This window comes from Dioscorea cayenensis, chromosome 19 (genome assembly GCF_009730915.1).
Source record: "Dioscorea cayenensis subsp. rotundata cultivar TDr96_F1 chromosome 19, TDr96_F1_v2_PseudoChromosome.rev07_lg8_w22 25.fasta, whole genome shotgun sequence".
Taxonomy (NCBI): domain Eukaryota; kingdom Viridiplantae; phylum Streptophyta; class Magnoliopsida; order Dioscoreales; family Dioscoreaceae; genus Dioscorea; species Dioscorea cayenensis.
This window is the reverse complement of record NC_052489.1, coordinates 24109903-24131483: the sequence shown is the minus strand read 5'-3', so window position 1 is coordinate 24131483 and position 21581 is coordinate 24109903. Positions and strand designations below refer to the sequence as shown.

At 35.2% G+C, this 21581-nt stretch overlaps 5 protein-coding genes across 7 annotated transcripts; 2 read left to right on the top strand and 3 right to left on the bottom strand.

Moving 5' to 3' along the window:
* Positions 1–63: 63 nt before the first annotated feature.
* LOC120283861 lies at positions 64–1948 on the bottom strand. 2 transcript variants are annotated; one of them, XM_039290629.1, is made up of 5 exons: positions 1596–1948; positions 1458–1498; positions 883–1365; positions 548–791; positions 64–271 (listed from the first exon to the last, which is right to left on the bottom strand). In XM_039290629.1, the coding sequence occupies exons 1-5, from the start codon at positions 1797–1799 to the stop codon at positions 119–121; spliced, it is 1125 nt and encodes a 374-aa protein (XP_039146563.1). In that variant the 5' UTR covers positions 1800–1948; the 3' UTR covers positions 64–118. The 2 variants fall into 2 exon arrangements, with proteins under 2 accessions (XP_039146563.1, XP_039146562.1); XM_039290628.1 differs by having other exon boundaries at positions 64–274; positions 1596–1947.
* A 365-nt stretch (positions 1949–2313) lies between these two features.
* On the bottom strand, positions 2314–7083 carry LOC120250032 (polyadenylate-binding protein RBP47B'). The gene is made up of 8 exons (XM_039258767.1): positions 6889–7083; positions 5859–6342; positions 5330–5406; positions 5128–5258; positions 4838–4934; positions 4159–4311; positions 2838–2938; positions 2314–2754 (listed from the first exon to the last, which is right to left on the bottom strand). The coding sequence occupies exons 1-8, from the start codon at positions 7072–7074 to the stop codon at positions 2664–2666; spliced, it is 1320 nt and encodes a 439-aa protein (XP_039114701.1). The 5' UTR covers positions 7075–7083; the 3' UTR covers positions 2314–2663.
* Positions 7084–7636: 553 nt separating this feature from the next.
* On the top strand, positions 7637–10446 carry LOC120249827 (1-acyl-sn-glycerol-3-phosphate acyltransferase PLS1-like). Its single transcript, XM_039258496.1, has 11 exons — positions 7637–7744; positions 8038–8160; positions 8360–8399; positions 8506–8579; positions 8680–8739; positions 8825–8902; positions 8983–9141; positions 9435–9560; positions 9706–9798; positions 9973–10059; positions 10158–10446. Exons 1-11 carry the CDS (start codon positions 7664–7666, stop codon positions 10392–10394), a joined length of 1158 nt encoding a protein of 385 aa, XP_039114430.1. The 5' UTR covers positions 7637–7663; the 3' UTR covers positions 10395–10446.
* Positions 10447–10623: 177 nt separating this feature from the next.
* Positions 10624–15505, bottom strand: LOC120249828 (E3 ubiquitin-protein ligase BIG BROTHER). 2 transcript variants are annotated; one of them, XM_039258498.1, is made up of 9 exons: positions 15297–15505; positions 14745–14821; positions 14488–14651; positions 13705–13945; positions 13329–13363; positions 12444–12488; positions 11381–11508; positions 11017–11125; positions 10624–10915 (listed from the first exon to the last, which is right to left on the bottom strand). In XM_039258498.1, the coding sequence occupies exons 3-9, from the start codon at positions 14626–14628 to the stop codon at positions 10862–10864; spliced, it is 753 nt and encodes a 250-aa protein (XP_039114432.1). In that variant the 5' UTR covers positions 14629–14651; positions 14745–14821; positions 15297–15505; the 3' UTR covers positions 10624–10861. The 2 variants fall into 2 exon arrangements, with proteins under 2 accessions (XP_039114432.1, XP_039114431.1); XM_039258497.1 differs by having other exon boundaries at positions 14737–14821; positions 15297–15504.
* A 2773-nt stretch (positions 15506–18278) lies between these two features.
* LOC120250030 (multicystatin-like) lies at positions 18279–19107 on the top strand. The gene has a single exon (XM_039258765.1). It carries the CDS (start codon positions 18308–18310, stop codon positions 18998–19000), a length of 693 nt encoding a protein of 230 aa, XP_039114699.1. The 5' UTR covers positions 18279–18307; the 3' UTR covers positions 19001–19107.
* The last annotated feature ends 2474 nt before the right edge of the window (positions 19108–21581 follow it).

The following is a 21581-nucleotide window of genomic DNA, read 5'->3' as shown; positions in this document are numbered from 1 at the left end:
TGGAATTTCATGATGATTATTTTCCTCAAGCTAATAACTTGAAATTCTTTCTGACAATCTCTCTGAAAATGAATGATGAATATGTATAAACAAACAAAACAATAAGAATCGAACAGTATCACTTAGATAAGTAATTGCAAGGCTTCAGGAACCAGAACACATCCAGAGATTTCCCCTCATTTTCATCAGAAACAGAAGCACTGTTCTCATCCATTGCTCTTAATGGCTTCTTCTCTACACTGCTCTGCACCAGCTCTCTAAGAATTCCCCTCTGCTGGTGAATCAAACAATAACTAATCAGTTATACTGAGTATTCTGTTAAACTAACACAATTATATACAATGCATTGCTGATAATCTACACTAGTTTTATGAGAAAATAACATAGTTATATGCAATGCATTGCTGATAATTTACACCAGTTTCCTGTAAAACCAACACAATTATATGCAACGCATTGCTGATAATTTGTACCCAGTTTTCAGTAAAATGAACACAATTATATGCAATGCATTGCTTATTTAGATCATACTGAGATTAAAACTCACCGGTGTTGTAGATTTAAGAGGGGAACTAGTAGCAGCAGCAGCAGCAGCAGCTTTGGTGCTCTTGAGGCGCCTAGTTGCAGGAGAAGGAAATCGCTGCGGTGTAGGCGGGCATGATCTCACTGCTTCTTTTTTCAGTAATGGTGAATTCTCATCACCATTCTTCTTGCATTTCTCCTCCACTTTCTCAACTTTCAGCATCATATCACCTTTCTTCATAAGCCCACCCTTTCTCTTGCCATCCATGCTACACAAAACAAAGAAATAATTCAATGAATTAGCCCAATGAAACAGTTATCCATTCAATCAAAGGACCAATCTTGTTTCGAGAAAGATACTTGGAATTCATATTCAAACTCTTTGGAACTTCTTTATCCGAAACCTTCTTCTCCACCACTTCTAGTTCTTCCTTTTTGACCTCTTCCTGGGCAGCAGAAGACCCCTCCTTCATGACAATCAACTTCTTGATCTCCTGACAGAACTCTGATATCTGTCCCAATATATCCTTGCCAGCAAACAAATTCCTCGCCGAGAGTGTGCTCCTCAGCTTCGGCGCCAGCTTCTTGTGCCCACATTCCTGCCCCACCTCTTCCTTGTTCTTCTCTGAGCTAGACTTGATGCCCTCCTTGAGAATCTTCGGCATCGCCTTCGAACAGCTTGCAGGTGGAGTAGTAGTGGCATTCTTGTTACATAAATTGGGGTCCTGGTTCTCAAGATCCTCACATAGATTCATGGAAGTGAGCTTTGCCTTTGGTGCTTCTCTGAAGGATGAAGAGGAGAGCAATGCAGCAATCCCTCCTCTTCTCTTGAGATTGCCATCTCTGGAAACCATATAAAGACACTTACTTTAGCTCAAAGATTACCAAATTTGATCTTTTTCATTCATGATCTCCTTCTCCAGCACATTACTCACCTTTGATTACCATTCCTCTCGCCGAGCGGGAAGTGCTTCATCTGAAACCCAAGGAACAGCAAATCAATCGATGAAAAACAAAAATCAAACAGAGGAGAACAAACCAAGATTGATTCTTGAGGTCAAGAAAGGAGAGACCTTGGGACTGGGAGACATTCGACGGAAGTCCTCGGCGGTCTTGGGGTGCCGGCAATCCGGGCGGCAGAACCAAGTCTCGTCATCCACTACGGGCTGATTAGGGGTGGATAGATCCGCCCATTTCGGTGCATTGATGCGCTCGTAGAGCTCATCATGGACGAACTTTGACTCAATGCGCTTCCAGTCGATCTTCGCCGGCTCCATTAATCCAGGGACGGCGGTGTAGTCACCGGAGCCTGAGTAGATCTCCCTGGAAATCGGATGACTCTCTCGGCGAGAACTCGAAGAAGAAGACGACGAGAAGCAACGTTTAGAGGGAGCCTTCGATTCTAAGATATGGATTTCTTTAATGAAAGCTCTAGTGAACGTTGGGACAAGTTGTAGTGTTTTTCGACCGTTGGACCTATTCATTTGGAAAACCAGTAAAACTTTGGGTATATTTGCATATGCGATCCCATCTTTTCTTATATTCCAATATCTTTTTTTATCTCATTGTTATTATTTATTTGGTCAGAATTACTATAATATATATATATATATATTAAAAATTTGTATGTTAAAATAATATAATAAAAGGTATTTTTCACTTGTTTCTGAATAACTGTTTTAAGTAAAACAGATTATTTTTTGCTAATTTAAAATAATAGATGACCACCAGCTCAGATAAAATTGAATAATTCTCTACACTCTAAATTTTACTTTATTAGTGACTAACGACTAGTATTTAAGTTCTAATCTTCTCAGTTTCATCATTATATCACGGTTGATTATAAAAAATCAACACAAGGCTGCAAATATCCCAAAGACAATAATCTGTCAAAATGTTTTACTATTTCCTAACTGACAAGTGCTTGTGATCAATCTGGATACAACGTCTCCAGCGCAAAAACAAAACAGAGAAATATCAAGTACTAACTTAACTAAACAGAGAAAAAGATTTCGGCATTGCATGGAAGTGGTACATCCAAGCTGAACTCTCTTGTGCCCAGTTGTTTGTTCTATGTGAACAGCATCGATCAGAAGATCCTTTGGAGGGTGAACAAAGAGATGATAATAAACTTAGTAAAGTTACGAAGACTGAGAGAGCCCTGAAGTTTTCAACCATAAAGTTCTCCCTAGCATAGCATTTCCATGAACAGCAAGATACGATGCATTCAGCCTGAAAGAGTTTTAAATAGTCTTAGCCATGAATGAGAAACTAAGGGTTAAGGCAGCCCGGAACGGAGAAAAACAGTGACTCACTTGTCAACATCCGGAATTGCCAATGGATCGTAGGGTTCCTCTCTGTGCTCCATAGTTGGATACAACCCGGCAGCAGATGTCATTTCAGGGGCAGCCTCCATCTGAAATCAGAAGAATTATATATTAAGAAAAACAAAGCCTCCAAACCTTTCCTAGTTCATTCATAGCCTGGAATTTCTGTTTAAAGACAAATATGACACACTGAAATATCCACAACTTATGGCTATTTCAAAATGTGACCACTTTGAAAAACTAAATAAGTGAAGATTCTGGCCTGAGTTCATAAGGAGCTGGTCTACAACAAAAACTTGGACCAGGAATCATCCTACACTCAAAGATTCTGTAAATTAGTTTCCAATTACATTAACTTACACCTGAGCTTTGGAATAGTCATAGAGAACATGGGTGCTTTTTGCTTACTGGCATCATTGCTCAATAATTTTCTCTTGAACCCCAAGAATTAAAAGGCCAGCAAGTCCTATAACAAGTGTTTCAGAGTAGCTTTGGAAACCATTGTTCTAAAGATAAATTCCCATAAGGACTAAATCCCCCACCATGCCTGTCTATGTTAAATTCTTCTTCTGAGCATGCATCAAAATTATGCCCATTGGGGCTATCAGGCAAAAAACTTTGACCCTAGAAAATATTGGCACACTGGGTAAATGGAGAGATACAAACAAGCAAAACAACACACAATAAGATAACCGGTCCCATTATGTACCATTTTAAAAGAAATGTATTCGTTATGTGGATAATGCTATGTTTTTTGGTCAAACTACGTAGAAAATTGATTGTATCTATTATAATTTTTGTCCTCACAAATTCGTGCTTTTAAATAGTATATCTGTTTGAAAAATGATACAGTACTTTCTTTATAATATGTATTTTTTATTTGATTTTGTTACTAAACCAACCAAATTGAACAAAAAAAATGTTTAATATACCCAGTTATCAGTTGATAAGATCATTTCAGTTGGTTCAGCTTTAAGTTTTACATAACCAATACATTTTCAGTTATGAAATTAATAATCAAACAAACCAAATGCACAACCCTATTTACCCCACAGCACAATGTGGTCCCACAGAGAGTTAATGCGTCCAGCTTTCTAATGCAGGAATTATGAAGATGTTGTCTACTTGTCTTTTGGTGAATTGTTAGCAGTGATCATATATACCTTGTACTCCCCAACTTTTGCAAGAAATCACAGGAGAAATAGATAAAGACTAGAAAAACAAAAATATAATGCAACTTCAAATGATCCATAAACCAATCTCACTAAAAAAAATTTACTAAGATTAGTAGAAATTCTGTAATTCTTGCCTGTTGAGGATATCCATATCCTCCGTAAGCACCATATGCATATACAGATGGATCTTGAGCAACCCCATATGAATATGCATCATATCCATAACCATAATAACCACTTGTCCACTGATTGGGATCCGCTTGCTGGACCCAAGCACCAGTTGGATCCTGTAAAATAAGTTGGCAAGAAAGAGAAAAATCAGTTCTTGATATATGTGATAAAGTTTTCTTTGAAGTAATAAACAAGCATATATTCGATCTCTTATACTTTGAAGTGCAGATTTTAAGTATGATCGTTATAAATGTGATTAAAATCAACAAATATGCTCACAAAGAAAGATATCATATAGCAACCAATACACCATCTATAATATTTGAAGTATCCTAGAGAATTAAGAAAAACATTGGGATAAGGAAAAAAAATCAAGGTGTCTTGGTACAGATCATGGTCAGTAGCCATAGAGGAAGATGAACTCCAAGAAACATAACACCATATTTACCAGCTAAATAATGTCAAGGCATGTGATCATCAAGACCATATATATCGGCACTATAGTTCATAGATATGATAAAATAATAATTGGTCAATTCCATGGATAATAAACATATCAAGGAAATTAACAATAAAATGCACAACTGCAGCCTTTCCCCAGATTGAAGTACAAACATTAAAAACACAAGCCATCCATCTTACCTGCTTACTAGTGGGAGTTCTACCCCATGAAAGCCTTACAATCTGCTGACCAATCATGGATCCATGCAGTCTCTGTATTGCTTCTTCCGCAGATGACCTAAAGAAAACCAATTCAAACACCTCATTGTTTACTCATCCCACTAATGTGCCAGACACTGATTTTCACAATTACAAGCAATATTTAGAAGTGAGGAGACTAGCAGCAGACGCAACAGAATTTGTGTTATTTTTGTTTTGGTTTAGGTAAAGATGATAATAGATCAAAGAGGATTCATCACATTTTCATTTACCTGGTCGCAAACTGCACAAAACCACATCCTTTTGCTTGTGGTATCTTAGCATAGATGAGTTCACCAAATTGTGCAAAGATCTGCTTCAATTCTTCCTCTGTTATATTTGGGTCCAAACCACCAACAAATATCTGCAAGAGAAAAATCATGACTTAACAAAGTGTGCATGCAGACTAGCTACACAAAGCATGTGTTTGCTTACTGTTGTATTAGTAACATCAGTGTCTGGAGGAACTGGTGGCAATTGCGGTGTAGTATAAGTCACTGTGGGATATACAGCTGCAGAAATAAAGGCAAAAAATAACAAAATGCTTAGATTTACTAAAATATCAATTAACATGGAAAACAAATAGTTGAGTTACAAAGTTCTCCCTCTGCCACCAAATACAGGGACCTTGCCATGGACATCACTTCAATCATGAGATTTATAATTTATTTCAGTGTATAAGCAATTGCAAAATTCCAGTTGATTCTAACAAACAAAAGTGTAAAGAAATTATGAATGTAGAAAGAGTCCTATGGAAGCCTGCCAAAGATCAAAATTTTATGTTGTGACTGTGTTAGAACCATGTTCATTGGGGGAAGCATTATCAATGAAAATGTGCAGTATTTGCAGCAAATAACCAATCACAATCACAAGAGACTATTGGCACCCAAAATCGGGGGTTTCCAATCAATCAATGAAGCAATCAAACATTACTAGGGAATCAGATGCATTGGATTATTATTACCAGTGGGAGCAACATACTGTGGTTGAATTCCTATGGTTTTCTTGGGTGTGGCTGCACTGATGCGCATAGGCCTTGTTGAGCAATAGACCCCATTCATTTCAGACATTGCACGATTTCTTTCCATCTCATCAGCAAACTTGACAAACCCATATCCCTTTGAGCGTCCAGTACTAGGATCAGTTACAACCTTAGCCCCTCTGACAGACGGATACTGGGATCTAAAGAGCTCTTGAAGCATATAATCTGTAACATCCGGTGCCAAGTCCCCAACAAAAATGGAATGATCTGGCCCAGCATCAGCACGTCTTTCACCAATGCCAAAGGAAGCCCAATTCAACCTGAACTTCTGATCAGTTCCAGGCATGAGCGTTCCATTGAACGTCTGCAAAATTCTCTCCGCAGCTGCATGGGAAGCAAATTCCACAAACCCATAACCTTCAGGCTGCCCAGTAAACTTATTGCGGATGATCTTCACTGATAACACCTATTTTCATTAAAATATCATATATCCCGCATCATAATAATTTTGCTTACGCTTCTAAAAAATACCAAAAAAAATATACAGAGAGAAAGGAAAAGAAAACAGGGAAGAAGGCAAGTGCTGAAATTTTATTAGTAAAGCAAGCAAAAAATCCACCTAGCAGAAATGTTTGACGGCCCTAAAAAGCAAAGCATAAATGTCAAGATACAATTTTGGTGGGTTATCTGAAGATTATATGAAAACACATCTCTAATGCTCTCAGTGAAACTTATAAATCCAATATTGAACTTGCAACGCCAATTATCAACCAGAACTAGGTATTGGCACACATTAACTACATAAAGTCGATGAAAACAACGCTAACTCCTAAAAAATAGGCATGTCAATAGAGCATCCAAAACCCTAGAATTTCAGCAGAAATCGGATCACAGCAACTAATAGCATCAATTGTCAAAGAAGAAAGTTTAAAACCAGAAGAACTGTTCTCCGGAACCAAAGGGCACGACATATGCAAGCATCAAAGGAAATAGGGAAATCAAATAAGGGTACCTCGGCGGAGTGGGCGAAGCAATTGTAGAGGTAGTTATCCTCGACCCAATACTGAAGGTCACCGATCCACAGGGTCCTGATGTCCTCGATGGAGGTCGGCTGGTGGTACGATGGGGCAGCGGTGGTCGTCGGAGCGGCCGCCGCCCAGGCTTGCGGCCATTGATGTTGCTGCTGAGAGGGATCCATTCAATTTGAGTTTGGTCCCTGCAAAGTAATATATCCAACAAATTTTGCAACTAAACCCCTAAACTTTTTATATTTATTAATAATTAAAAAAATAAAGTATACTTTAATTTTACATTCATCAAATTTCCTAAAATAATAAAATAGAATTTCCAATTGAATTATTCACGAATTTCACAAAACGGTATACGATTGTGAATAAGTTGTAGAAAATTCATCTTATATGAATTATATATTTTTAAAAATTATTATAAAAAAAAAATTGCAGTTAGAACCCCGAATCCAGCGGGAAGCCGTACGTTGCTTAGGCTTAAATAATTCATTGGTTAATCAATGACTTTGCTCTTGAGAACAAACAGCGTTAATACTTTTTGTACCATCTTAGCCGTGGAAGTTGATAGATTTTAATCACGAGGTTATACCAACGGTTATGATATCTTTAACAAGATCTCCGCTGTTAACTTTATTACAGCAGATCCGAGCCATGCATCCCAAAACTCCTTCACCGCGAGTCACTGTACCGCCCCTCTTTTCTTCTCTATTAAACAAGAAGAAAAATTTAGACAAAAGAGAGTCACAGCTCTGATCATCAATGGCTTTTCCTGTGGCGCTGGTCATCATCCCATTCGGCACGCTCTTCCTGTTGTCTGGGTTGATTGTGAACATCATTCAGGTAAGAACTCGAAGAATCAGAAGAAAAAGAAGGAACTTTGGTCTCCTTTTCTTCAAATTTCTTTTTTTTTTTTTACAAGGAATAGCTAGAAATTTAATCGAGTTTGGTTGATCAGCTGTGATTGTTTTTTGTATTCGATTTTTGGATCATTTTAATTAATTTTACTCTTTTATTATCCTACATTTGATGCATTATTTAGTGAAAAAGAAATTTTTTTGTCAATGATTTTGTGGTTAATTTCTGTTGATTTGCTTGTGGATGTGTGTTCTGAGAGGTTTGCTGTAAAAATACAGGCTATTTTTTTCATCACTATACGTCCATTCTCAAGAAACATGTATAGAAGGATCAATAGAGTGATGGTTGAGTTGCTGTGGCTCCAGCTTGTTTGGCTCTTCGATTGGTGGGCAGCTATTGAGGTATTCCTTCAAAAGAGAACTCAAAATCATTCAAACACATGCATTGTTTGCTTTGGCAATGCTCAAGTCACTCATTCTTATTTTCCTCTGCTTTATTTGATTACCTGAATGAAAGGTGACACTTAAATTTGTTAGTATGATACTTTTTTTTCACTTCAAATAGTTCTAATAGTTAAAGGGATTGCTTTTGTGGTTTAAGGTTCAAGTCTATGCAGATGCAGAAACTTTAGAGTCGATGGGTATGAGCTGAATTTTTGTTCTATTTGATAACAGTGATGATTGTCTTTGATTCATTCTTGGGATGTTGCCTCCCATCTGTTGTTTATCTTGGTAATTATCTTGCAGGCAAAGAGCATCTACTAGTCATTCCTAATCATCGAAGTGATGTTGACTGGCTTGTTGGGTGGATTTTAGCAGAGGTGCATCATCATTTATCTTCTAATTTGATATGAACAAGCATTGGCCTCTTGCATCTTCTCCTGTAATGATTTGTGCTATATTTTTTCCCCTTATTGTCAGCGCACAGGTTATCTTGGTAGCACAGTAGCTATAATGAAGAAATCATCCAAATACCTTCCAGTGAGTGAATCAATACAGGATATGGCCAGTCCTGCAATCTTGATAGTCAATTCTGAAAGTTGATATGCATTATCACTGGTTTCAGGTCATTGGTTGGTCAATGTGGTTTAGTGAATATCTCTTTCTGGAGAGAAGTTGGGCCAAGGATGAAGTTACACTGAAGGTAAGATCAAATTTTTTAAGTACCTTACTAAGAATTTCTTTTAGTTTTTTGTGGTTAATTTTAAAGTTTAAATCATACAGTCAGGGTTGCAAAATTTAAAGGACTCCCCCCGGCCATTTATGCTGGCTCTCTTTGTTGAGGGAACTCGATTTACAGAAGCAAAGCTTTCGGCAGCTCAAGAATTTGCAGCTTCTCGGGGACTACCAATACCTAAAAATACTTTGGTTCCTCGTACCAAGGTTTATTTTTCTTCCAATTTACCATTAATGAGAGCATCATCCCTTTTTTTTCATTCCTCGATTACCTGATGACCTCTATCGGTTGCGCAACAATTTTAACATCCTGTCTCAATTGTTTCTGCAATATAATTAACTCATTTGAAATCAATTAACATCTTGTCTCAAGAATGAGTTATCAGTGTTCAGTAAACTGATAACAAAGTTAAATTTTCTGTCAAGCATATCCAGACATTTCGTGAGTTAAAATTCAATTCAACTCCAACCTTGAATAAGCCATTTTAATTGCACTTCAGGGATTTGTTTCCTCTGTGAATATCATGCGCTCGTTTGTTCCAGCTATTTATGATGTTACAGTAGCCATTCCAAGAGATCAACCTTCACCAACAATGGTCAGAATTTTGAAGGGGCAATCATCAGTGGTGAGCCTACAAATGTTCTGTCACAAATAGCAAACGCATTTTACTCATGTTTGAATTGATGTTTATTTCTGCTTTTCTGCCACAGCCACTCTTTTCGGCCATAACTGTTGTTTATTTTCATCTCTAATTTTGTTACAATATTCAGATTCATCTGCACCTGAAAAGGCATTCAATGAATGAACTACCTGATTCAGATGACGGCATTGCAGAGTGGTGCAAAAACATCTTCATATCCAAGGCATGTGATATTACTCCACTGCTCTACATCAGAACTTCTTGGTTGTCCCAAAATTCATATGATACTTTCAAGTAGCAACACATCTGGTTGCTGTATTTTAGTAGGACGGATGCAATACTTGATCAGTTGTCTTTAATTTTTTTTCTTCACATCTCCCTTTTTGCTCTCCAACAGGATGCTCTACTGGAGAAGCATCGAAACTGCGGAACATTTGGCGACAAAGAGTTCAAATCAATTGGTCGGCCAAAGAAATCTTTGCTGGTGAGATACTGTTCAGTGCAATGGCATACAGAGTGAATTCATACAATTCAGCCTTTATGGTGCAATTTAACATTTAAATGTTTACAATTTGGTAACAGGTGATAATATTCTGGGCATGCCTGGTAGGATTTGCAATGTATGAATTCATCAGATGGACTGCCCTGTTCTCAACATGGACCGGAATTGCCTTCACAATGGTTAGTCTATTGTTGATCACAATCACCATGCAGATCTTCATTCTCTTTTCTCAGTCTGAGCGCTCAACTCCGGCCAAAAGTCAGGCATGCCAAGCTGAAGAAAGACTAGAAGACCAGCTAACAAAGAGTCTGATTTAGATACAACCATATGATGGTTTTGTAACCCACATATATATGGCCTGAAAAGAAATGTCTAACTGATGTGCTGTTTGTAACTTTGTATATTCAATTCTTTGTAACAGCTTGAATTATGAGCAATGATTATCAACAAAGAGGCATTCATTCATACACCATGGATGTTCAGGATATAAGGCACTCAATTCTGAGAAACTGATACACCGGGAAAAGAGCATGTTTCATTCTTGGGTTGTAGGGAAAAAAACTTGAAGCCTGGAAACGGCAATCCATTCTACTAGAAGTGTTTCACTGTACTCTCAAATTCAACAGTAATAACAAGTGGGCAAAACAAGAAAACTCAAGGATGTAGCAAGGATGTTAAGGGGCATGGCTCTGATCAATTAGAGCTGTGTTTGGAGATGTAGTCTGGAAAGAAAATGCAGCTCAATGCAGCATGAGTGTATCTCTAATATTGTCGGAGCAAGAACTCATTGGCGCTTCAGTTCATCACAAGAAACCTCCACAAAGCAAACGGGGCAAGCCTGGAATAGAAAAATGAGAGTCAGCAACTGCACAGGAAATTAATGACTGAGGCAATGCAGAGACTACTAAAAATTTAAGGTGTAGCACAACTATGGCTAACCTTGTTTATGCTGAGCCATCTCGCTACACAACCGGAGTGGTAGACATGCTTGCAAGGCAAGGTCATTTGTCGATCCCCTCTTCTGTAATCCATTTGGCAGATTACGCATCTACTCACAAGCATGAACAACCAAAGGAGCAAATTGAGGTGAGGTGATATGATATATTCAGCAGATATAAGAACAATCAACAAATACTATAATATATCTCTATATTGGGAGGCCATTGCCCCAAGTAATGAACCATAACAATGTAAATGTTCCTTCTCTATTATTCTCAAGGATAGCACCAATTAAAAGTTTAAATTGGCAAATGAAACATAGTAAGAAAGGTTGACCATAGAAACAAAAAGTTCACTGATTTACCTCTCCCCCCGTGATTTCTTTCTTGAGAAGAAGCCACATTTATACTTAGAGACTGGAAGTAAAGAAATGTGTTCTTGAGAAAGACCTCGGCTTTGAGTTCCAACAGCCTCACCCAAATCCAGCAACTCCTGTTGATAATTTTAAACTAATTCAATTGATCAAGTTCAAACAAACATGAAGGCAAAAGCTAGCAACAAAGAAAGAATTAGAAGTCCAACTAATTGCCAATGCTTAGCTTGTGGCATTAATTCAGCACAAGTGCTTATCTTACATCAGAAGAGTATGTTGGCATCCTTACTACAAATAGGACAATGCACTGTGTTGAAAGGATAAATCGCAGTTATACAGGTTTCATAGAACTAATCTTTGAACTATTATTTATGTCTAAGCTAAAGTAAACAAATAACAATCCTCCAAACTTGCTAGTGTCTGCGTGGTTTAGGTACCAGGCTACATTTCCCAGTACAGCCTGCATGCAAGCATTTCTTAATAAAGGGAGCATAGATATGAAACTTACAGATGACACCACAGTGGACCTGAGAGTTGGTAAGAATAATTTAAAATCAAACTACCCTCTCTTTTTCAATCCCAACACAATTGATCTAGAAAAGACTATGACCTCTTCTTTTCTGGAATTTCATTGGGAGCGCATTAAACCATAAAAAATTGATGAAGTTAACACTTGCTCATTATTTTGAAAAACTTTCAAATAAACTTTCCCATAGACTTCGCCAGATCATGGACTCTCATATATAGCACATCACTACATCAGTATCGAATTCTGTATGAACTACAATACCCATGAGCATGCGGATTCCTTTAATATTCTTGAGCCAACGGTTTCAGTAAAGCACACATCAAAATCATGTAGGAATATTTACAACAATGCAAGTCCATTCATTTGTAGATGATAAATGAAAATCATGGACTCTCAATGAAGATAATTAAAGAAATCATAGAATCCGAGAAATGAATACACAAAGAATAATTCAAATGCCGGTGGCTACTATAATGTATATGCACAAATTTTCAATATAATTAGATGATAAAAACTAGAGTATACCTCATATGTCATGTTGTCAGGGTCAATGTTGTCTTGCCAAAGAACCTGCAGTGGACAAAGAAGACCCAACTTTGTAAATGCACAAGAAATACTTGACAAGTTCAATATTTGTAGCAAAGAAAATGCTCTCTAGTCTTTAGTTAATAGCTTGACCACACAAATATGGGAGAGTCATACACCCAAAACCACGCTAAATTTTAAAACATTAACAAGAAAATGGCAGAAAAAAAAATTGTGGCCAATTAAGTTACAAATTCCGTGGATTTCTAGAAACATAACCACTGTCATGCCCGGAGTTGATTCTTCAATTGTCATCGTATCTAAATAACATCCGTAAAAGGCTTCAAATAAGGTTCATCAACAAATATTCTTCACCAATTCTGATCCCAAGAATATATAAGATGAAGGCTCAACATCATATTATCCCGAGAATACGCATGATAAGGCTGGACGACATAAGATCCCAGGTATGTATAAGGCTCAGCAACTTTTTAAATAATTCTATATTTAACAGTTGTTGGTTATCATAAATTCTTATTGATGAAAGAAACGTTGGTATCACATACAAGATAAGGCCCAACAACTATTAAATAATTCAAGATTTAAAACCTGTTAGTTATCATAAATTCTTATGAGTGAAAAAAGAGTTGGTATCACATATAAGATAAGGCTCAACAACATATAAATAAGATGGAAGTAATTTTGTGGATTAAAAGTCACATATCATTCAGCCAAGCAAAACACCCCTGCTAATATGCTACATCAAAATATATCACACGTTTCACGTCAATTCCATAATTTAGGGAATGTCAAATAGTATTTGTTAGCATCTTTATGCCATATAAAATGCATCCCAGATGATTATATGCGACAAAGGCTTCTCACCTGAGAGCTGCTTGCCGAGTGGTTGGTACGAACACCTGCAAAACAAGAATAATTAGAGCCTAAACCATTATCAGAACAAACATGACAAAGATTTCTTGACAAAGGAAATGCTCCACAGATAATCACCTTAGCTTCCAAACAAATAAAATCTAATAAAAATATTCACACTGATGAAAACAATTTCTTCTCTTTCAATTTGCACTCCACCTTGGTGATAAAGGTGTCAAAGAACAAATTTAAAGTAAGAAGACTCAATTTTCATTGACCAAGATAACACTGGTTCAACTTAACATTATTATAAGAAGATTTTCATATTACAAGATTTTAAAGGTGTTTGCAAGTAGCTTTCAAATTTGTCAGATCAGATGTAGCTTACATTCTTGTGTTCCAGTACTTGCACTGGCATCGGATCCTCCACTTCCATTCAGAACTAGTTGTGCTGAGTCTACATTGTCCAATTGTGCAGGGTTGTCCAGCATCCTTCTTCCTCCATCAAATCTTGGAACATAATCATTTATCTCATATGCATGACTAAAATTGTAATAAGAATTGTTTCCTGAGCCAAAAAATCCATATTTATAAGAGTTGGCATTCATCATTGGCCAATATGAACTTCCCTGCATAAACCAGAAATTCAACCAATCACCACAGATAATATTGATTATGATGAAAGTAAAATAATATTAATTATAATAATAATTTTAAATCAAAATGGTAAAAACACAAGCAAATAGTAAGAACCAGCAAAAAAAGGCACATGCATCAAGTGTAAAAAATATGAACGCCTCCAGAGTCCTAGAAAAAGGACAATTTGTAAGTTTATAATTAATGCAAGTCTACAAATAGAAAGAAATAGCAAGTTGCATCCTACAGATGAAGCAAATCACAGGTATCTCAAAAAATAATGTGATGCGGATAGCAACATGACTAAAAGCAAGGTGCTAGGATAAACAAATCTCATGGATAAAAGACATAACCCCAACGATCTGCAATAGCAAAAAAGTCATCCCATTTAGATATGCAACCAAATGATTTTTTTTCTAATTTACGGATCTAATAATAAAAGAAAGAAAAAGCATCTCCCCAATAATATGTTCCCACTACATATACAAGCAACGTGCAGATTCTTATGACAAATGTGTCCAAATCTGTGCTCTACCTGATCATGCAAAGCTTCAGCAAGAGCAACATCCGCGTGGGCATATGTAAGACCTTCAAACAGATCCATAAAACTCTCAGTTACGGTGTAAGGAAACCCAGTGTTTATGTAATGAACCTCCACCTGTCGGCCACTATTCATCCTGTACTATATTATAAGAAAACCTGCCAGAAAAATTATTAATTCCAACAACAAAACATAAAGTTGTACTTGAGAAAAAAATCATGAAAACGTGAAAACCAATAGTACCTGATTACCATATATTATACAAAACTAAATTATCAGAGCTCCTTCAAGGGGAACCAGCACTAAACCTGACCATCAGCCTTCCATCCTGAAACTCATCCAAAAAATAAAAAACATAATTTTTAGATCTCAAAATACAGCTCTAAGAAAAAAAAAAAACATACACTGAAGCAACTCATGCCATTAGGGCAGTTCAAATCAATAAGCAATCGCATTAATTCATCCAAGTTATTTTACAAATTTCAAAGCATTATAGCAGGTTTACAGCGCATGAACGCAAATCAAGCCAAACAACTTCACAATAAAATCCACAAAATCTCCACACAAAAAAAAAAATCCAGCATTGTAAAACCTTTGCCATTTCTGAATTCAAGCAAGCAAAAAAATCACAAAATCTCGTCTCAAAAACAACACATCCAACAGGAAAGCAGTTGAATAAGGGTAAAACACCATCACTCACAACCGCATTCCACACATCAAAGATCATCCATCCAAAACCAACAGAAACAAACACATAAAACACCAGCAAAACCGAGAACGGCAGCAAAAGCAAGAAACCAAACCTCCACACTAACAAAAGAGATCAATGTCGGACTACAGGGCAGCAATGTCTGATTACAATCACCAAAACCCTACCAGATCTCTCCCACTTCTCGCTCACCCTTCATTGCCCGGCCGAAGAGAACGAGAGCGAGAGAGAGAGAGAGAGAGAGAGAGAGAGAAGGGAACGAGAAGAAGAAAGATGAGGGTTTTGGAGGCCTCGTGTTGTCATTGTCGCGCTTTATACTAAGTTTCCTCTTCTTTCTATTTCTATCTCTCTCCATGTCTACTTCTTGATCTGGTTCTGGTTCGGGCTCATGCGCGGGCACGAGATAGAGCCCGACAAAATCATCTCGCGAGATGGGACCACCGACCACTGGGCCCACATCGAATGATGAGAAATAACCTTGTTTTTTATAACCAGATGAGATTATTATTGCTAATTGTGAAAAATATTTTCATATTTTATTTATTTATTTATTAAATAAAATCTATTGAGTATTGAGTCTTCAATTGCGCTGGTGGAATTTTTTTTAAAATATAATTATATTTTTCTATGTGAGCTTTGGATTATGATAATTTAAGCCCGAACCTAGAGGACCCGGTTAAGACCCTAATTGACCAACTCTTTATAACGTTCAGCGTGTCGTAAGGGGCCACCATAGACCCTACGGATAAAGCTCCGGACCCAGTGCACCGCATCGGAACCCGATGCTATGAGATTCCACCACGTTACGATACCTCTTGTCAAATACCAATACTACCCTTATACGTTGGGATCATAGTGGACCCGTTCATGAGGGTTATTAAGGTCACTTCATGAGTATCCCAGTTTCTCGTGAGTCATATCGCGATATATCAAGGTGGGTAGACGAGGGTGGCCACCAAACAAGCGGAGAAACGCAGCGCCTCGTGGCTCTCGTCAGCACGTGTCATTCTCCTATTGGTTCTTCTCTAAATGTATTTTAATTTTAATAAATTAAATAATAAAAAAGGAATAAATATGGATTAAAGAGGGAACAAACAACGCTTGGATTGTACGCAAGCATCATAAACGCCAAAGACGCAATGAAGCTTGGAATTTTTCACTTTTATTTTATTCCCCTTTTTTTTTTAATAAATATAATTTTAAAAAAAATCTAAAAATATAAAATTAGTAATGAATAATTATCCAGGTTTCACGGCGGAAAAGGAAAGGAATGGATGGTGCTTTCGGTTGGTTGGGTTGCAAAAAGTTTGAGTGAGAACGTGACTCTGAGTTACATGACTCACTCTTTTCCTTCTTCTCCTTCATATTTTTTTTGGATTTTTTATTATATATATATATTTGATGTGTTTATTTTTAATATATATATATATATAGGTAAGGTCGGCATGACTCATGTATGACTTGTAATTCCAAATCTAGAGACACCAAAATTCTTTAAAAAAGGAAAAAACACATTCCTAACACACAGATTGGTTGTTTAACCAGTGATGGAGAAGATATGCACCAATAATAGATAGATAAATAAATAAATAAGTATAATGAAGTAGGTATAACCTACAAGGTGACCAACTCATACATAAATATATATATATATATATTAAATATAATGTGTACGTTTGTGTTGGTTGGGAAAAAGTAGGAACCACAAGTGTACCTTATCTGCAAGACTGCAACCAAAAACAAGCTTCTCATGAGAACAGAAAACAGAAAACAGAGAATAGAAAATAGAAAACAGAAAACAGAAAACGGAGAACAGTGAGGATTGGATCGGTCGGTGCGAAGCACGAGACGCCCGTGACCAAAAGGTTGGCTATTTCTTTGCTTTGCACGAATCCCTAGGCAGATGATGACGTGGAATTTCTTGGCTTTTTCTTACTTTTTTTTTTATGGGATTCAATTATTAAAGTAAACTGTTGGCTTTAATTTTTCCAGACCAGCTGGAATGCAAAAAAATAATAAGATAAGGTATTCATTTTACAATTTTTATTTTGATAATTTGTAATTAATTGAGATATTTTATCAAGAAATAATTAATTTTAAATTATGATTGGCTAAGTGGAAAAATACAAATTTGTTAATGATCATTAGTTTTGCGTTTAATGACAAATAAATTAATTATAATTGTCAAACATAAATAAAATCAATAAATCACTATATAATCATTGGTAGCATTTGATTTTTTTTACAAATACAATAAACATTGTTCCTATAAAATTTACACATAAATCAAAAATTGATCATTTGATCTATATTCTCATGAACATAAAATTTTAAACTATTGAATCATGGACTCGTATTTAATTAATCTATTCCACATGATAATTTGATAGAATTGATGCATATTTGATATTTTTTAATCTATTAGTGGACATAAATAAATAATATAATATTAAAAATACATATTAAAAAATTGAATAAATTATTTATAATTATTTTTAAAAACTTTACTAATTAAATTTTATAATCATAAACAATAAAAATAAATAAATAAAGAAGATGCAAAACTTATTAATTTTATATAAAAACATCTTTAAATATTTATTTTTATACTTATCCAAGTTTCATAATATTATTTGAGAACTTATCCATGGATAATCCTAGATAAACTCATTTACTAAAATTTATCAAGGGGCGTATTACCTTGACCGGCACACAAAACCCGATGTCAATGGGTTAAGATGTAATTCGTGCTTCGATTATTCATAATCCATCAAATTAACAAACTAACACGTCATCGATAATATAAAATAAATAAATAAATAAACAAAAATCAACATTGGCCCAGTTATCAATCTTATTCACACAATATATTAATTATCTTTTATCCATTTTTTATATATTAAAAAATGAGGCATTATTAAGAGCTAAGAAATAAAAACGTCGGCCCAGAAACAGACAACTCTCTAGCTTAAAAAAAATAAATAAATAAATAAAAATTCTAGTGGCACCAATGAACATGGTTTGTGAAACCATGTGCCATTAATTACCATGCCTCAATGGCCAATGCACACAATGCCATGAAAGTCACTTAAAAGCCTCCTACAAATGGCTCACAAACAATTAACAAAGAATCCAAAGTACTCCATCACCATGAGAAGTTCTCTTCTTCATCTTCTTCTCTTCATTTTCACCATCATTCTTCTCCATGGCAGCACAACTGCCAAGAAACAACCACTCTTTGGTGGCTCACACCCTATCAAAAACTTAACAGACCCTCACATCTTAGACATTGCCAACTTTGCAGTGACACAGCACAACAAAGAGACCAACTCAAACCTCAACTTTGAAAGAGTTATCAAAGGAAAAATTGGAGTTGTTGAAGGTCTTGAGTACCATCTCATCATTGAAGCCAAAGATGGTACAAACATCTGCAAATATGAAGTTGTGGTTTGGGAGATGGAATGGCTGCACTTCAGGAACCTTACTTCATTCAAGCTCTTGAAAAAGAAGTCACAAGATGCATGGAAACCAGTTGAGAACTTGGAGAAGGATGTGCATGCCTTGGAAATGGCTGGGTTTGCAGTGATGGAGCATAACAAGAAGGATAAGGATGTGTTGGTGTTGAAGAAGGTGGTGAGTGGAGAGACTCAAGTGGTTGATGGAGTTAAGTATAGGTTTGTTATATTGGCTGTTGATAGTGCTAAGGTTTGTCATAGTTATGAAGCTGTGGTTTGGGAGAAGGCCTGGATTAAGTTTAAGAAACTCACTTCTTTCAAGCTTCTCAAGAAACTCACTTGATTGATTTTGTTGTTGTTTTTGGGTTGATTTATGCTTGGCTTTTCATATATTTATGTACAATAAAGGAAGGCAATGTTGTTGTGGTTTTAAGTAGGAATTTTCCAATTTAATAAAGAGTTGCTAACAATTGCTGGGCTTGAGAACTTGAAATATAATTTGGTTTTTGGGTTTGAAGTATTGAACTTGAATTGGAATATTGGACCAGCCTATGAGTTAAAAGAGTTCAAATTTACCATATCGTATATTCGTATATATATGGCATAGGAATATTAACTCCCATGTAAATAATTAAAAATTACTATTTTTTTAAATTAAAAATTTAAGTTATTATTTTTTAAAAATAATAAAGAATTGAAGTGTGTCTGATATAAATTTTGTCCCAGGTTGTTAAAAAAAAGTTTGTCTATAAGGGACATGCTTAACAAAGTAGTATATACCAATACATATGAATCTGGTAAAACCAGTTAGTTTGGCGCTTAGACAATGTTTATATAAAAAAAAAATTAATTAATTAATTATTATATATAAAAGGTATGCATACATCAATTACATGTCTAAATTTAAATCAAAATTAAAATTTTCAAATTTTAAAATCAGCCTAGAGCACAGATCTCGAGATAATTTAAAGTATTCAAATATCAAAATCAGCTAAAAACACAGATCTCGAGACGATCTAAAATATCATTCAGAGTCCTTTCTTCCCATATATGTCGGGTTTCAAATCTTATGATCAATAAATAACATTTGTGATTCAATATATCATTCAGTGTCTCTTAATTGACACAATGTCAAAGCATGTATTTTCGATCCTACATACAATTAGACCAGACCAAAATATTGTTTGTGGCTCTTGGTATTGAGATGCAACCTTTCAATTTAGATGTAGGTGATGATCTTTTAATTATATCTAAATAAATAAATGCAACAAAAACATTATGTAAATTCACTAATATAAATATAAATATCACAATTTACAAACTCTAAATTGGATTAATCTAATAATCTATCATAAGATTCATAACTCATTTACCAACATGTACAACAGTACAAGTCCGGTACTAATTCATTTATATTGGTGTTTTTTAAGAATATTTATGTGAAAATTTTTCAGCTTTGCTAACTAACCTTTTATGATTATGCACAACCCCTTGAAATCTTTTTGTTTTTGGCATCATCATTTAAAAAACTCCTTGGATTTATTTATTTATTTAAAAAAAATGAAGAAAATAAAGTTTTATAAAGAAAAAAACAAACATTATAACCGTATCATATTTAAAAATTTATAAATTGTGGGAATTAGCTTGGTCAATTTAGTGGGTATTAGATTTTAGGGCACCAGATCTAGGACATGTCATTATGCTATCCTTGAGAATTAACTTGGCCAATTTGTTGTACTCGCTACTAATCTTAAAAAACTATTTTGTTTTGTGTTTTTTTTCATCTCAATTTGGTTCTCTGTTGTTATCTTCAATCGTTACTGTATTCACTATATTATTTTTTTTTTGAGAAAAATGCAACAACCGTTGTCTTTATGGCGTGTGAGTTGATTGTGACTCCACATGTTACATGAAAAAAAAAATTTGGTGCCGCTAACCACTTAAATCAAATGACTTTTTCATATTTAGTGGATGTTATGTCATTGTTTTTTTTCTTTCCAATTTTTTTTTAAATATCACATTTAAAAATTTATAAAAAAAATATTATTTAATACAAATCAATTCATATCTTAAATATCCATAGAAAATCCAATCAATAATACGTAAATCTACATCAGATCCAAGCAACCCAAATCCCTTCAACCAAAAACACCCAGATTAACACACTAAATCAAAAATTAATTAACTTCTAAATAATTCCTCCTATCCATCAATCCATGCATTCCAGCACCAAATACCACTCCCCATAAACAACGCACGTGGTGGATGTCCACATCCCACTAATTTATATGGGGTAAATCACACAAATAATTACTAAATTATTGGAGTATTTCTGTTTTGGTCATTAAATTTTTAAAAATTCTATTTGGGACACTAAAATTTAATTTTACTTCCAATCAAATCATTAGGGAGAACACCGTTAACAGTGTCCTGACATGGCAAGCCATGTCATATATTTTTTTGCCACATCATTTAAGTTCAGTGACATAAATAGAATTTTTTAAAGTTCAGTGATCAAAATAGGAAAAACTCTATAGTTCAGTGACTATTTGTGTAGTTTATCCTTAATTTTTTTTATATAGGTTTTTGTTGTAACTGTAGATTCAATTTTTTTAAAAAAAATGTATTTGTAAATATATTGAACAATATATACATTCAATAAAACACCTGTTGAATATTCAGAAATGATATTCACAAAACACAATCATAGAAGAGATGTAAACTACTAATCATGTTGGCAACAACAATCATAGAAGAGATGTAAACTTCCATTCTTCTCAAGCTACAAACACACATCAAAGTATTGTAGCTGGAGCAGGTTTTGAAAATGCATGTAGGCAACAGCAAAGGAGACAAGTGCCTTCTAGTTTGGTAAACTTCCATTTCACCAAAACTGTGTTTGTATAATTATGTTTTGTGAATGT

Excerpts from the sequence above, each read along its gene's own strand:
- LOC120283861 (XM_039290628.1), bottom strand. The coding sequence starts at position 1,799 with ATGGAGCCGGCGAAGATCGACTGGAAGCGCATTGAGTCAAAGTTCGTC. Across the intron at positions 1,499-1,595 it reads GAATGTCTCCCAGTCCCAAG|ATGAAGCACTTCCCGCTCGG; the intron begins GTCTCTCCTTTC and ends CTTGGGTTTCAG. Across the intron at positions 1,366-1,457 it reads GAGAGGAATGGTAATCAAAG|AGATGGCAATCTCAAGAGAA; the intron begins GTGAGTAATGTG and ends TATGGTTTCCAG.
- LOC120250032 (XM_039258767.1), bottom strand. The coding sequence starts at position 7,074 with ATGGATCCCTCTCAGCAGCAACATCAATGGCCGCAAGCCTGGGCGGCG. Across the intron at positions 5,407-5,858 it reads ACAGTATGTTGCTCCCACTG|CTGTATATCCCACAGTGACT; the intron begins GTAATAATAATC and ends TTATTTCTGCAG. Across the intron at positions 4,312-4,837 it reads GAACTCCCACTAGTAAGCAG|GATCCAACTGGTGCTTGGGT; the intron begins GTAAGATGGATG and ends CTTATTTTACAG.
- LOC120249827 (XM_039258496.1), top strand. The coding sequence starts at position 7,664 with ATGGCTTTTCCTGTGGCGCTGGTCATCATCCCATTCGGCACGCTCTTC. Across the intron at positions 8,580-8,679 it reads TTGGGTGGATTTTAGCAGAG|CGCACAGGTTATCTTGGTAG; the intron begins GTGCATCATCAT and ends CCTTATTGTCAG. Across the intron at positions 8,740-8,824 it reads AATCATCCAAATACCTTCCA|GTCATTGGTTGGTCAATGTG; the intron begins GTGAGTGAATCA and ends CACTGGTTTCAG.
- LOC120249828 (XM_039258498.1), bottom strand. The coding sequence starts at position 14,628 with ATGAATAGTGGCCGACAGGTGGAGGTTCATTACATAAACACTGGGTTT. Across the intron at positions 13,946-14,487 it reads CTGAAGCTTTGCATGATCAG|GGAAGTTCATATTGGCCAAT; the intron begins GTAGAGCACAGA and ends TGGTTTATGCAG. Across the intron at positions 13,364-13,704 it reads AAGTACTGGAACACAAGAAT|GTGTTCGTACCAACCACTCG; the intron begins GTAAGCTACATC and ends CTTGTTTTGCAG.
- LOC120250030 (XM_039258765.1), top strand. The coding sequence starts at position 18,308 with ATGGCTCACAAACAATTAACAAAGAATCCAAAGTACTCCATCACCATG.